General features: G+C 42.7%; 1 protein-coding gene across 1 annotated transcript in view; it reads right to left on the bottom strand.

Annotated features, from left to right (window-relative positions):
• Positions 1 to 2,188: 2,188 nt before the first annotated feature.
• Positions 2,189 to 16,325, bottom strand: part of LOC120861007 (receptor expression-enhancing protein 5) — a 44,016-nt gene continuing 29,879 nt past the window's right edge. The window contains exons 4-5 of the mRNA XM_040236713.1: positions 6,164 to 6,332; positions 2,189 to 3,788 (exon numbers count right to left, since the gene is read on the bottom strand). Of these exons, the coding sequence (XP_040092647.1) occupies positions 3,739 to 3,788; positions 6,164 to 6,332 (219 nt within the window). The 3' untranslated portion in view covers positions 2,189 to 3,738. The remainder of the gene's footprint in view (positions 3,789 to 6,163; positions 6,333 to 16,325) is intronic.

A 16,325-nucleotide genomic window follows, 5' to 3' on the forward strand; every position in this document is an offset into this window, starting at 1 on the left:
AGCCAGGCCTGAAAACCTCTATACGGAGTGTAAAGACACCATTAACCTCACTCAGTGATTTCTTGTCAAAGTGTGGTTTCTGTATCATTAGCAGCACCTGGGATCTTGTTCCAAATACAAATGTCTCAGCCCCACCCGACTTCCTGAATCGGGGATGGGACCAGCAATCTTTTACCAATTCCTCCCCTCCCCAAAGAAATCCTGATGCACAGTAACACCTGAGAACCTCTGGTTTGACCAAAGAACTTCTTTATTGCCCTTAATTCTCTGAGGCGTGTATGTTACAGATTTTATAAGCTAATACTGTAGCAAGCAGCCTGAAAAACTTAAGGTCATTCTCAGATATGTTTACTTTCTCCTGCTGTATCATACAGAACTAATATTTGGTTAAGGATGGGAGTTGTATCTATACACCATGATTCTAGACATAAAGACATGTAAAGGCAGATGTAGGAGAGGATGCTGACCGAAGTACACTCTCCAAAGGTAGGTATTTTTAATAAAATCCCCAGTTCTTCCTTTCTTAGTCTAAAAATATAGAGTGATTTGGAGGCATATATGTGTTTACTATATTAAAATATCCTTATAAGAAATAATAGCACCAACTAGAAGCTATGTGAGACTGTGTGTAATGCATTATGCTAGTATTAGAGCTGACTCCTCTCAGGCAACTACTCGGTGATAACTTTGCAGCATCCGAGTATTCAGTCAGCCGCAGATTGTGTAGTACTGCAGTGCGCATTTATTGAAAAAAATCTGTAAGTGAGCCCATGCAGTTCAAACCTGTGTTATTCAAAGGTCAAGAAGAGTTTAGGTTTCCTCTCCATTTATTGCTAATAATTAGTAGAAACTCTTTTTGACTGGTATTTTTTTTCCTGGCTTTTAAATATTTTTTTATTTTTTTAATTGAAGTATAATTGCTTTGCAATGTTGTGTTAGTTTCTGCTGTACAACAACATGAATCAGCTATATATAAGCTATAAAGCTATATGTAAAAAATCAGCTATATATCCCCTCGCTTGTTTTTAGGGAAAGTCTTTGCTCTGACAGGTAGTTACCACCACGGGGAAAATTACAGGCCAGGTGAGAAACATGGTCAATGAACAGCAGTGTTGAAGGATTATTTATCTGTGTTAAGAGTCTTCTTACATTTTCTTTTAAGCCCCATAAAAGAAAATGGACTATAAAAGCTCCAATGAGATAACAAAATTTTATTTACATCTATTTCCATTTAATATAGCACATTTTCAGGATAGGTGGTAACTTATTTAAAGGTTATGCTCATATTCTTCAGGCTGTGGGTAGAAGACTCCCCAGGGTAGCAGTAACTGTCTTGTAGGAATTCTTTGCCTTCACATATCCCCAAAATACCATTCATATACAAATAAATACTTGTCTTATAGCTGAACACAGGCTCAATTAGTTTTTCAAATACTCTAGCCACAGCAGTATGTTTTTTTGGAAATCTAAACTGAGACAAGAATTGCTCAACTCATAGCTTCTCCTGTCATTAATATGTACATGCTGACTGCCAAAAAGAGTAACTAAAATTTCTTACAGACTGTACTGCAAGAGAAACCTATAGTAAAAAAAAATTTGCATTCAGAAATTTCTGTCTAAATTGATATTAGCCTGTAAGTAGTTATAAGCAATAGTAACTTTCATGCTTCACCATCTTGCCTGATATTTTGTACACTAAAAGTTACATATTCTGTATACTAACAGTCTGATTATACAGTCTGAATGCTAGAAGTTGCTAATTTTCATTCTTTTACCACCAAGAAAGCAGACTTGATTTATAGGGAAAGGGATTTAAATACTCCGAGAGGCAATGGCACCCCACTCCAGTACTCTTGCCTGGAAAATCCCATGGATGGAGGAGCCTGGTGGGCTGCAGTCCATGGGGTCGCTAAGAGTCGGACATGACTAAGTGACTTCCCTTTCACATTTCACTTTCATGCACTGGAGAAGGAAATGGCAACCCACTCCAGTGTTCTTGCCTGGAGAATCCCAGGGTCAGGGGAGCCTGGTGGGCTGCCGTCTATGGGGTTGCACAGAGTCGGACACGACTGAAGCGGCTTAGCAGCAGTAGCAGCAGCAGAGGTACTTCTAAAACTTTTTAACCTAAGGCTTAATTTTCTTCCAATAACAAGTAGCTGTTTGCTTTCTGAAAGATTTTATGTTTTAACATAAGCTTAATAAGGTGCTTTATTATCATCACATTCCTCTCTCCCCAAAAAAGGCCCTGATCCACACTGTTATCTTGGGGTGATATTCCTCATTTTTGATACCTTTGACATATTTTTGTTTTACATTGTGACACACCATTATGACTTCACCTAACTGTTGTCTAAAAGGGAACTAATCATCTTTATTTGCCTTAACATATTTTATAGGCCTGGTTTTTAGTTTTGTAAAGCTTTTGTTTTAGTCAGTTTAGTCTAAGAAGGACTCTAGCAGTATGGTCAGTGCAAAGCTTAGATTCTCTAGTATGGACAAACTGTCAAGGTCCCTATAAGCCATTGGGCTAATCAAGCTAGTAATATTAATTTTAACTTTTTATTTTGTACTTAAACTCATAGTTTATCATCAAAACAAAGCATAGAGATGAAAGCATGTAGATGGACTACAAATGATTCTGACTTGTAAACTAGGGAAGCCTCTGTTGTTTGACCTTAAAGTCCAGGGAAAGAAGGTAAAGGCGTTTGTCTTACCCACTACCAACTAGACTGTGCAGCATATCGTACTTCTCTGAGAATTGCTCTGAGAGCCTGGTGTCACCAGGAGCATGTAGTTGCTAATGATATAAACAAGAATGTACATGTAATGAGAGGTGGGCGAGTCTCTAGAGGTTCCTTAAAGTAGAGGTTTTTAAAAAGACTAGAAAAGAAACAAGACTAAACCAACATGTTACTCAGCTATGAAAGTGAAACCAGGGATGGTTTCCACAACAAAGCTTATCAGCCAGTTTTTAAAAAGCTACAAGACAATATTACTGGTTCTACAGAACTGGGAACTGTGATGTGTGTGTACATTTCCCCATTTATCACTCAGCTGACTGCCTCACAAAGCTGTTCTGGTATTCAGCTGCTACAATGTTAGGAAACCACCAGCCCAACCTCCCTTCTGCCTCATTTATCACTTAACTGTTCCTTTGAAACACTGCCCAGTTGTATTAATTTTCTGAAGTACTATTCAGCAGATCACACCAACACAATGGAACCTTCAGCCTTTGGCTGGTGCTCCCCATAAGCAATAAGCAATATGCAGGCTACAGACAGTAACATTTCCCTACATGTGTGTATGCACAGATACATTAAAAACATTTAAACATTTACTCTTAAAGAGTATCCTAAAATGTAAGTACAGAGTAAGTACAGGGTAAGTACAGAGAAAATGCATGCAGAGAGAGCCCACTGAAGTACAAAACCTGTGGGATATATAATTTTAAGTTTATATTTCCTACAGGATGGTAACATAGGTCTTTTCCAACCCAGAGGCATAATATTATATTTTCTGAAAACTTGGACACTGCCCATTGCATTAAATGTAAATGCTCCCTAAGTATATAAACAGTAAAAGTAAGCAAAAAACCTTACAACACATTCCTTTGTTTAATATATCAAAAATGTTTCCAAGGCAACATTATTAAAACGATCATACACCACAGCCCCTAATACGGCATCAAGCTCCAATAGGAGGTGCAGAGAGGTCAGAGAGGCCCAGCCAGTCAGTGGTCTAGGTGCTCTTCTTCTCCTCGCCCAGTAAGCTCACAGTGGCTTTCTTGGCTGTAAGAGGAGAGAAAACTGTATTAGAGCTGTTTGTAACCCAGCCGTGTGCCAATGTGGCTCCTATTGTGGGTGACTCACGCTCAGATGACACACGGAGGTCTGTGGGCAGGGCTAGCAGAGTTTCCCGGAAATGGGCCTGAGAACTCTTCAAGCACAGCTCCTGAGCCCTGCAGCAAAGTTACTGAGGACCTGGCCCCTTAGAGTGATCATGTTGCCTGTGCCACCGTGACCTGTCCTCCTCCGAGCATCTTAAGAAGTAGAGGTTCCTTGAGTGTATAGTGTCCTCTGTACAGTCAAGAAATTCCAGGTCCTCCCTGGCCTTCCTAATTACCACTTGGCTTCGAATGTGCTCTAAGAACTCGTGTGATGTGTCTGAGGGCCGTGGGGAGGGTTCTGAGAGCCTTGAGGCCTCCTTAGAGTCCAGACCGCAGCGTTCTCGGTGGAGCCCTGAGCAGGTGCCAGGCAAGGCTGCCCTCCTTATGCACCAGCCACCCGACAGCGGCTCTCCCTTCACTCACTTACAATTGTGGACTAAAGTTTACAAAGACACTGCAGGCTCTCAACTAGCTCTTTGCAAAAATGCACTTCCTAGAGAATCCAGAAACTCAAGAGTCTAAAATGTGTCAGCCTCGAAATCCCTCTTATTTTCATTCTTACACCTCGGTTTATGAATGTATCATATCAAAGTAAAACAGGACTTTAGAGGACTGAGATCTAATCAAAGGCCAAGAAATGTGGGTGAACTAGACAGAAATGGCATCACCAGAGGTTGCTGGTTTGGTTAAGAGCAGAGAGGAACAGTTAAGAAACCTCTTAAAAGGAACTGGCGGTCCTAGAGTTGGGAGGATGTGAAGAAACGTAGGAAAGCACTGAAGGAGACTGGAGCCGTGTCTGGGAGCAGGGCTTGGGGAGGACGCGGTCTGTGAGGAGGAGGAGGAGAACACACACCAGCTTGGGCATCAGGGCTGCAGGGGGCTCTCTGGGGGTCTTCCTTCCCCAGAGGCCAGCTCACCTCTCATCTGCCACTTCCTCAGGAGCGTAGAACCCCCCCCCTTTTTTTTTAAATTCCCTAGTTCTATGCCCATTGTCCATGGGCTAAAACCCTTACTGTGCCCTCTGGAACTTCTGACCCACCATCAGGAAGACCTCTATCCTCCCGTTTCTCCGAATGGATCCTTCTTCCTGTTGCTTTTACAGAGACCCGCCTGCCCCCCAGGACACTGCCTTCTCAAGTGTCCTCTGCGTTTTCCTTCCATGACCCTGGTACTTCTGGGTCTGGAGGTCCAGGAAGCATTGTCTTTGATCTTCATGGCTGTGTTCAGAATCTCATGGCATCAGATGACCTTTCCCAGCCGCCCATCTTTTTTCCAATTCTCTCTGACCCTTGGGCTGTGCTGCTTCATTTCTTTAAGATTTTAGCTCCAAACTTACAATCACTTTTGAGCGGTACTGTTCCTTGAATTATCTCTGGTTTCAGTATTCTTCCAGTATCCTGGCCGCTTGGGTTCTCTGCTCTAGTAACTGGGATGTTCCATTCTAGCTGCTCTGCAGCCTGGTCTCCTTCAGCTCCCGCCCTGGGCCATTCCCTTCCAGTCATACGTTCCCCGCTCTCGGCTTCTGCACAGGCTAGTTCCACGGGGGCTTTCTTCCCCATGGTTCCTTCCCTTAACACCTTCAAATGTGACGCAGTATTGCCTCCTTTGTGAGGATTTCCTAAATCACTCTTTAAAACTGTCACCTTCCCTTCAGCCCCTGAGCACTCCCTATCTTTCTATCTGTTCTATTTTTCTCTGTATCATGTGCTAACTACACCATGTAACTTGCTTTTTCATTGTATTCTCTCTCTCTCTCTCTCAACAAGACTATAAGCTTCATGGGTTCATACAGTATGGTCTGCTGGTCTGTTTGGTTCCCTGGTTCACGCCCAGTGCTATGAACATGCTTGGCACATAATTAAGAAACCTCAATAAGTAAGTATTTGTTGAATGAATGGATGAGAAAGGCTGAGAGAGAGGGCATTCTCTTCCACCTCTCACAAAAGCCATTTGAACAGCAGCATAACAAGCAGTTCAACCTGAAATGAATGAGAGAGACTGGACTTGTATATAAATACAGATGACCCCTAAAATCTCCACCCACCACAGGAAAGTCACTTTTCCTAATGTGCTGACTGAATGATGTGTTATACGTGGCATGGCAGAAGAATGCTGGGAACAGTAAAGGCAACAGGCAAAGCCTTGGTGGAGAAATCGCAGGACAGCCTTGGTACGCGGCTGAGGAAAGCCAACGGGACGTGACGTGAGGAAGCCCGCTACCTGGGCCTGTATAACCCATGGCCTCTCGCACCCTGGACCCGGCTGCCCCAGCCATACCTTCCTTGGCGAAGGCATCTGCAGTCTCTTTGGCTTTGTCCTTCAGGTCGTTCACCACATTGTCTACTTGGGACTCGTGCTTCAGGAAGAAAGGCCGGATGATGCGCTTGTAGAGCAGGTCTGCTCCGTTGGCAGGGCTGGGAGCCATGCACCACAGCAGGAAGCCACACTGTGCGGGGGAGAAGCAGCACGGTTACGGGGGCGGTGACCCCGGAGCCCGCGCACTGCCGCCTCCACCCGGGGACGGTGCCGCCTCTGCTGCCTGCGCCACTGGCCCCGCCCCTGTTGCTGCAGGATGTCAGGCGCACTTCCCTTGGTGAGGAAAGGCTGCCAGGGCGTCCCTGGTGGCTCCGCTGGCAGACCCTCCGGTAAGGCAGGAGACCCCACTTCAATCCTGGCTTGGGAAGGTCCCCTGGAGAAGGGACAGGCTGCCCACTCCAGTAGTCTTGGGCTTCCCTGGTGGCTCAGCTGGTAAAGAATCCACCTGCAGTGGGGGGGACCTGGGTTCAGTCCCTGAGTTGCAAAGATCCCCTGGAGGAGGGCATGGCAACCCACTCCAGGGTTCTTGCCTGGAGAATCCCCATGGACAGAGGAGCCTGGTGGGCTACGGTCCATGGGGTCGCAAAGAGTCAGATATGACTGAACAACTAAGCACAGAAGGAAAAACTGAGACTGACAAAGGCGAAACACACCAAGTCCAGCAGCTTAACTTCGTGGCTAACTTGGACCACTTTTTAGTTGTGAGTCACAAGAGCTCTAGAAATGCAAACCTGGGAAGAGGCTACTACTAATGACAGAGCTTGAGTTAAAACACACACAGAGCACCGATACTGAGTGCCCTTCTGTGACATTCAAAATACAAAACAAAATGCAGGTTCTAAACAGATTATAGGGGGCAAGTTTTGAAAAGACAGCAGTTACCAGGCTGGATTTAAAAAAAAAAAAGAAAACCCCAAACTATGGCTATATAGTTCTTGCAAGAAACACACCTAAGACAAAACCAATCAGGAACACTGAAAATAAGATGAAAAAAAAAAGATGTATCTGACAAATACCAACTTTCAAAATCGCTCATATAACAATAGTACATCAACACAAGGAAAAATAAGTGAACAAAACGATAAGGAAGGAAAACAACTTGTTAGGAAGAATAACCAGCCTGAACCTATGTATCTTTGAGCTATGTAAATTATATATACTTTTGTTTTTGGCTTCCCTGGTGGCTCAAACAGTAGAGTCTAACTGCAGTACAGGAGACCCAGGTTCGATCCCTGGGTCAGGAAGACCCCCTAGAGGAAGAAATGGCAACCCACTCCAGTATTCTTGCCATGGACGGAGGAGTCTGACAGGCTACAGTCCATGGGGTCGCAAAGAGGACACGAATGAGCGACTTCACTTTCTTTTTGTTTTGATACTTATAAAATTTTAATTTTTATAATTATGTAATTTATAATTATATATAGTTTCTAAATACATAATAATTTTGAACTGTATAAACTTGAAAGTCAGAACTGATCAATGGACAAAATCCACGATCAATTGCTTTTTAATATTTCCATCAGAAACTGATATATTAAAAAACTAGAAATCAGTAAGAATACATAGGAAAATACACAAAATTTAAAATCTTAATCTAAAGATATATACAGACCTCTCCACCCAACAACCTGAGACCTAAGAGAATTGTATACTACAAAACACAGAGGTAAAAAAACGGAGCTCAGAGACACTGGTTCCAGTCTTGGCTCTGCCACTTACTAGCTTGGCAAAACTTGCGCAAGTTACTTACTTGCTTAAGTCTGTTCTGACTCTATAAAAAAAGTATAAATAGAAAAAATTTTTAAATCTATTTCATACAGGTTTTGTAAGAAAATAAGAAACCTCTGGAGCATCTAGCCTAGCAGGGGCTCTGTCCCTGTCCCAAGAATACTGTGTCTTCTACCAACATCCATGAGACAGAAGCAGGCTGCCTATTAGAGTTTTAAGTCAGGTAAAATCAGATCTCAGGACCAACATACACCCTTTTTAAACAATTATTTTGTTTTTAACTCTCCTTTCACTGCCTGAAATGAAATTCAAAGTCATGAGATGCTTACACATACAATTATGGAAAAAAAAATGGTTTCTAACTGGAATATAAAGAAAGAAGAAAGTAAAAGTGTTTTATTTAAAAAATGTATTTTGGACTTCCCTGGTGGTGCAGAGAATAAGAATCTTCCTGCCATTGCAGGGGCCACTGGTTGGATCCCTGGTCCAGGAAAATTCCACCTGCCACTGAGTAGCTGAGCCCATGCACCACAGCTACCGAGCCCATACCCTAGGGCCCACGAGCTGCAGCTACTGAGGCCCGCTGCCTAGAGCCTATGCTTTTTTTATACCCAAACATTCATACTTTCCATCAGTTGCTTATAAAGATAATGCTAATATATCCACACATACACCTAAAAGTCAATAGAGCAATCTAGTCAAAGTGATGTGCAGGAAACATTACATTCTTGACAGAATATCAGAATTCTACGTGAACATTTTGACGAGAACGCAGTGTGGTGGCCAAGGGGATGTGCCCTGTACTACTGCATACAAAGCAAGTTTCCTACCAAATATATTAATTATTTGAAGAGAATAACTATTTGGATTTAGTTTTTAGCATCTAACATCCAATATACTTGTTATTTATATCCAGGCATTTTGCTGTATTTATTATTTAGGAGGAGAAGGGGCGACAGAGGATGAGACAGTTGGTTGGAATCATCGACTCAATGGACATGAGTTTGAGCAAGCTCCAGGAAATAGTGAAAGACAAGGAAGCCTGGTGTGCTGCAGTCCATGGGGTTGCAAAGAGTCAGACACAATTGTGCGACTGAACAATTAATATTTAGGAAACTGGCATAAAGTTTTAAATTGGCATGAGATACATTTTAATTTTTACTATTTAAAATTGTAGAAAATAGTCTTCTGGCTGGTACTCCTATGTAGAATATCTGATTGTCAGGAATATATTATTGATGTAGACATATGTCTGCATAGCCTCAAAGTAAAGTGGAAAGGACTCACAGGTTAAGAATCAGAAGAGTTGCGGAGAAGGAAATAGCAGCCCACTCCAGTATTCTTGCCTAGAGAATCAATCGGACAGAGGAGCCTGGCTGGCTACAGTCCATAGGGTCGCGAGAGTCGGACATGAATTAGCAAATAAACCACCACCCCTAAGGCATGTAAAAGAGCTATTCAAAATATTGAAAAAAAAAAAAAAGAATCAGAGGAGAGTTGGTATCTATTTCATGACTGTAAGTAAATCAAACAACCTCTCAAAGAGTCAATTTTCTCTTCAGGATTTTTTAGGAAACTCAAGAAATTAAAAAATATACTTGAAGAAAGTACACAAGATACAGCTAATATTACCAAGTCCTACAGTTCTTAACTGTTGTTGAAAATCTCTGAAATGTTATCTGCCTATACAGATAACAACCCTAAGCAACCCAGAAAAGTTGACTTGTTCACCTTTTCTGGATGAATTTAAGCATGGCTACCAGACAGGGCTAGAGCCAAGAGTCTGTGTTTTTGTACCTCTCCAATGTGATTAAGTTTATATGCTAAACTCCAAGACTGTTCATTTATTTCTTCCCAGTTCCCTCTAGCTATTGTCTTGAGACTGTAAAGTCATTACTGCTCTTTACCTACATCCTGAGCATTTTCCAGTTCTCAAACGAAATAACTTTCTTGTATTAAAAATAAAGTTAATTACAGTTCAACTCTCAAGGGTGGTGTTCAGCTGCCAGCTTTTACAACTGCCTTTTCTTAACCTATGTACCTACTCAAGAGCCCAGAAATACACATACCTGACCATCCTTTTAATCGGGCCAGTTCATGGTGTTCCCAAGAGCAAACACAAGCCCACTCTTACCCGCAGTGCAGACAGAGTCCATGCTATTTCATTCTCAGCGCTAGCAGCACTGACATACTAAATCCTTAAATTACAACAGGCCAGAGAGTTGTGTCTGTGATTCTAATGCTGCCACTATTCAATTTCCCTGTAGAAATGCTTCCAAGGTAGGGATATATTTAATATGCACAGTTTGGCACTAGCCTGGTGAGACCTGAGAGTTAATGTCTGAAAAACATGTATTTCAACACTGGCTTCTGGTGTGCTGCAATCACTTGATCAGAAACAAGTCTTGGGAAGCCTTTGCAACACAGCCATGTTCAGCATGCTCAAATAAAAGCTAAAAGCAAACATGTGAAGAGAAAGACTTTTCTATCTTCTTTGCCTCCTACAAAGTTAAGAAGAAAAATGTTATGCTGTCAGTGGATCAAACAGTACAGGTAACAGTGGATCAGGACTTAAACTTGCCAAAGTTTATTAAACCTTGTTTGAAAAATCTAGAAACTTATTTAAATGAGAATAAAGATGAGGTGCAAAGGTATTCGTTGCAGCATTAGTTATAATAGCAAGATAACTGTCCTAAATGTCTATTAACTGAGGAATGAATGAATTCTTATCTATAATGGATTAGACATCTAGGTCAAAGAATATTGAATAACTTGAGAAAATACTCATAGTATTATATTAATCAAAAGCAGTGAGATATAGAATCATATATGATATATATGGTCTCAACCATGCATAGTTTAGTAAAGCAATAACATACACAATTCTCTGTGTGTATACACTGTATCAAGAAATTTATTTACACATTAAAAAATAGGAAGACTACCCTAAGATGATAACAGTGGGAGTCTTAAAATACTATTTTATTTTCTACATAAAACATGCCCCAACACACAGGTACACATACACACAACCACAGATGCAAACAGTATAACAGCAAGGATTAATTCACCAAAATCCCCCTGACCTAAAACACATTCTGGCACACAGAGGTTCTAAATAAATATCTGCTGAATGAAGAAGATATACTACTTTCACAAACAGAGAAATTATTTTTAAATAAATACATTTATTTTTAAACCTTCCTGTTCCAAGGCAGAGCTCAGATCAAAGCTCTAAACAGGCAGGATCCACTTTTTCTAGCTCAATACATGGAACAGTATCTTCTCAACCAACCTTCGATGCCTAATCATTGGTTCCTCTTACATTCCTTCTATCTAACAGGCTACTTTAGAAAAATGGGGGGAACAGGTCAACAATATTAACTCTGCAAAAGATAAAATAGTAAACCTGGCCTTAGTTGCCGGTCTTTTCTTCATCCTCCCAAACAATTACCTTGTGATTGTAGCAATAGCACAGGTAGGACCCAACTAGTCCTTAAAATGGAATACTCTCACATACAATTCTCTGCAATTCAGGGACCTTTTCTCAGTCAGTGCACTGAAGCCACTCAGAACCACTAATACAGAAAGAAAGCATTTTTATTGACAGCATGATCAATTTTTAATCATCTCAAGTATACTATCTATTTGGAACATACAGGATAAATTCGCTCCTTCTGGATGCCATGCCATCACACACCTGGGCACTCACTACTAATGGATGCACATTCATTTCACTATTAGGGAGGAAAACTTGCTGCACAGCAATTTCTGTAATGTACTTCAAATATACATGACTTGCTGATTATCTTTTATTTTGGAGCCTTTCTGTCTCAAGGGGCCTCCATTAGCAGAGGTGATCACGGGTAGGCCGCCGTCAGATTGCTCACATTTCAGAAGTTTGAGGTCAGGTGCTGGTGCAGTGGTTCTACTGACAGCAGACGGCTGGTGGCAAGCAGTGGGGCCCAAGGCAAAAACCCAGCTTCTTGCTGTTAGAGACTGCAGTGTGACATCACTGCCATTAGACAGGTCTTAAAGGATTCAAAAGTAATTGAAGTTTAAAGTATGGACATCTACATCAAAGACTATAAAGCTATTTTTATAAATGCTAAATATCTTTGGTAACAAAACCATGAAAAATCCAGCAGCCTATGAAATCTAAATCTTCCAGTAGACCAATTTTTTTCCCCATTTCTTTTGAAAGGAAAATTTTTCAGCTGTGTTACAAGGCATTTGGTGCTAACATCATTCAAACTTAAAAGAATATGCAGGGACTTCCCTGGTGGTCTAGTGGCTAAGACTCCATGCTCCCAATGCAGGGAGCCTGGGTTCAATCCCTGGTTAGGGAACTATATCCCACATGTCGCACCTAAGACCCACTGCAACCAAATAAAAAAAAAAAAAAGCTTTTTAAAAAGAATATCCACATTTTCAGTTAAATTTTTAACTAGCTTCTTTTTTTTAACCATGAAAGGTTTCATACTGTATATAATCTATAATTTTTATAAATAATGAATCATGCAAAACTTCTGTATCTCAATAAATGAATTTTTTTTTAACAGTATGGATGTACAATACTATTAATTCATTTAACCATTAACCTGTTGATGGACCCTTCAGAGATTTTTTGTAATTACCAGAATGAGAGAGCTTCTGGTATCTAATTTCCTGTATCTATATTTCTTTAGATAAAAAGTCTAAAAAGAAAGTAAACAGAAATGTAGACATTTTAAATAACTGCCAATTTAATGAGGAAGCTATACTATTTAAGTATTTTAACTCACACTTCCCAGATTGCTGACTACTCGTATTTTTTTCTCTTGTGTGAAATGTCTCTATATGACTTGTTTCATTTTCCTCTTTTTCTTCCCTGTAAGTTCTTCTATATATTCTGGATATAATTCCACATCTGGTAAGAATGTAAATACATCCTCCTGCTGCTGCTGCTAAGTTGCTTCAGTCGTGTCTGACTCTGTGCGACCCATAGACGGCAGCCCATCAGGCTCCCCCGTCCCTGGGATTCTCCAGGCAAGAACACTGGAGTGGGTTGCCATTTCCTTCTCCAATGCATGAAAGTGAAAAGTCAAAGTGAAGTCACTCAGTCATGTCCGACTCTTCGTGACCCCATGGACTGCAGCCCACCAGGCTCCTCCGTCCATGCGATTTTCCAGGCAAGAGGACTGGAGTGGGGTGCCATTGCCTTCTCCTGGTCTGTCATTATTTTTCCTTTGTTTATGCTGCCCACTGGTATATAGAAATTTTTGTCTAATTTCTATTCCTCCAAGTTAGAAAACATTCTCCTATATACTTCTTCTAAAGCAGAGGTTTGGGCATAGAAGTACTGCCTTGGGAGGGCCTGAGGAAAACAGCTGCAGACTGAGCAGCCGGGGCAGTTTCTCCTCATGCCCCCGCTCCAAGCCCTAGAGCTGTGAATGGCCGCCTAGGAGCACCTTCTTCAAATGCTGCTGGGGGAGCCAAAGGGTGATGCCTGCACCCGAGGGGCTATTTTGGAGAGGGAAGGGTGATTAACCGTGACTCCTCTGCTGCCTGGGGCTCCCCACCCTAGTTTAGGGGATCCTGAGTTTACCAGATCCTGAGTTTACCAGACCTAGCATGAATCAGGGTGTGGCCACCTCCATCCCAGCACCCAATGGAATAGCTGATATGCCTGGGGAAAAATGAACTTATAGGCCAAAATAACAAGGTATTTGAAAACTACAACCATTTTAAAACAAAGCACAGTCAACTACAGATCTATCAGCAGCAGAAATTTTAGAAGTGACTGACTAAGAATTTTAAATTAACTATACTAAAAGAAATACAGTGACATGAAAGAACAAAAAAAATAGGAAAGAACCAAGCAAAATTACTAGGAATGAAAAATAAAATAGTTGAAGTAAACACAATGTATAGCATAAAGAGCAAATGGAACAAAATTGAAACTGGAAGATCAGATTGAGAAAAACTCCCAGAAAGCAGGAAAACACAAATAAATATATTTGAAAAATAGGTAAGGTCAGAGGAAAAGAAAAAATACATCCAAATTACTCAGAATTAAAAACCAAGATAATATCAATGTAGTGGTGGTTGCAGGGAGGAAAATCAAAGAATGAGAGAGTTTCTGGTATCTGATTTCCTGTATCTATGTTTTTTAGATAAAAAATCTAAAAAGAGAGAGATGGCAGAGGTACAGTAGGTGGACGTGGAGTACATCACTCTCCACGGATACATCAGGAACACACCTTCAGACACAGAAGTACATGCAGAACACCAGCCGAGAGCGGACAGGAGTACCTGACCAGTGGAAAAGAACACACAGACCCACGCAAAGCTCAGTAGGACGAAGGAACTAGGGGGGAGAACAGGAGGGTTAGTAGGACTGGACCTGCCCTGAGCGGGTGGGGGAACTGAAGCAGGAGTCCGATCCCCATAGCCAGGCAACTGTCTGAGCAGAGGAGAAACATTTAAGGCTGAGAGCGAAACAGCTGATCTGTGGCAGCCTAAATGGAAGGAGAATCAGACAGTCCTTGCCGCAACCATACATATGCCGGGCAGGAATGGAGGTCTGCTGGAAGGGACAGCAGCTGGGAGGTGGAGTTGAGGGATTGTGGAGCAATCCCAGGGCGAGGGCTCCTGTTGACTGTGGAGAGACAGGTCGAGTGGATGTGAGGGAGGAGGCTGTGGTGGGAAACGCCTGTGGAGGAAAGCCAGGCAGCCACGGAAGCAAGGCGATACTGCTGAGTCACGCGTACAGGGTGGAGCCATCACCATAGCCCCTCTCTCCCCCCAGGAAAGTATTTCAGAGGCTGGCCCATCCAATGCCTGACGCACTGAACTACAGAGCAGGACCCCACCCAGGGTGCTCCTTTCAGTGACTGATGCACCAAACTACAGAGCAGGGCTTCCCTGGTGGTGCAGAGGTTAAAGCGTCTGCCTCCATTGCAGGAGACCCGGGTTTGATCCCTGGGTCAGGAAGATACCCTGGAGAAGGAAATGGTAACCCACTCCAGTATTCTTGCCTGGAGAATCCCATGGATGGAGAAGCCTGGTAGGCTACAGTCCACGGGGTCACAAAGAGTCGGACAGGATTGAGCGACTTCACTTTCACTTTCACAGAGCAGGACCACCCTCTAAGTGCCTGAAGCCCGAACAACAGAGAAGGACCCCAGGCAAGGGATCCCTCTAAGTGCCTGAACGGGCAGAGCTACAAAGAAAGACTGGCCTTCTGAGCACCAGCTACAAGAGGCTGGAAAAAAGCCTCTGATTGGGCCATAACTCCTGCCACAGAGGCAATCCGTGTCCCTCCACACTTGGCACCACCACGGTCCCCCCAAGCTGAGCAGCTGCACCACCTTCACACACAACACTCACTGGGGCAGAGCTGCCACAACCCAAAAAAAAAAGGTGTGTGTTCATGCGTCCACGGTCTCTTTGGTCCTGTCCAACTCTTTGCGACTCTGTAGACTGTGCCCTGCCAGGCTCCTCTGTCAGAGAGGGGGTTCTCCAGGCAGGAATACTGCAGCATATTGGCCAACACTGGGTGCCACACCCTCCTCAGTTCAGTTCAGTTCAGTCATGTCTGACTCTTTGCGACCCCGTGAATCCCAGCACACCAGGCCTCCCTGTCCATCACCAACTCCCAGAGTTCACTCAGATTCACGTCCATCGAGTCAGTGATGCCATCCAGCCATCTCATCCTCTGTCGTCCCCTTCTCCTCCTGCCCCCAATCCCTCCCAGCATCAGGGTCTTTTCCAATGAGGCAACTCTTTGCATGAGGTGGCCAAAGTACTGGAGTTTCAGCTTTAGCATCATTCCTTCCGAAGAAATCCCAAGGCTGAATTCCAGTTGAGCTATTTCAAATCCTAAAAGATGATGCTGTGAAGGTGCTGCACTCAGTATGCCAGCAAATTTAGAAAACTCAGCAGTGGCCACAGGACTGGTAAAGATCAGTTTTCATTCCAATTCCAAAGAAAGGCAATGCCAAAGAATGCTCAAACTACTGCACAATTGCACTAGTCTCACACACTAACAAAGTAATGCTCAAAATTCTCCAAGCCAGGCTTCAGCAACACACAAACTGTGAACTTCCAAATGTTCAAGCTGGTTTTAGAAAAGGCAGAGGAACCAGAGATCAAATTGCCAACATCCGCTGGATCATCGAAAAAGCAAGAGTTCCAGAAAAAGTCTACTTCTGCTTTACTGACTATGCCAATGCCTTTGACTGTGTGGATCACAATCAACTGTGGAAAATTCTGAGAGAGATGGGAATACCAGACCACCTGACCTGCCTCTTGAGAAATCTGTATGCAGTTCAGGAAGCAACAGTTAGAACTGGACATGGAACACCAGACTGGTTCCAAATAGGAAAAAGAGTACGTCAAGGCTGTATATTGT

This window comes from Oryx dammah, unplaced genomic scaffold (genome assembly GCF_014754425.2).
Source record: "Oryx dammah isolate SB20612 unplaced genomic scaffold, SCBI_Odam_1.1 HiC_scaffold_11210, whole genome shotgun sequence".
NCBI lineage: Eukaryota > Metazoa > Chordata > Mammalia > Artiodactyla > Bovidae > Oryx > Oryx dammah.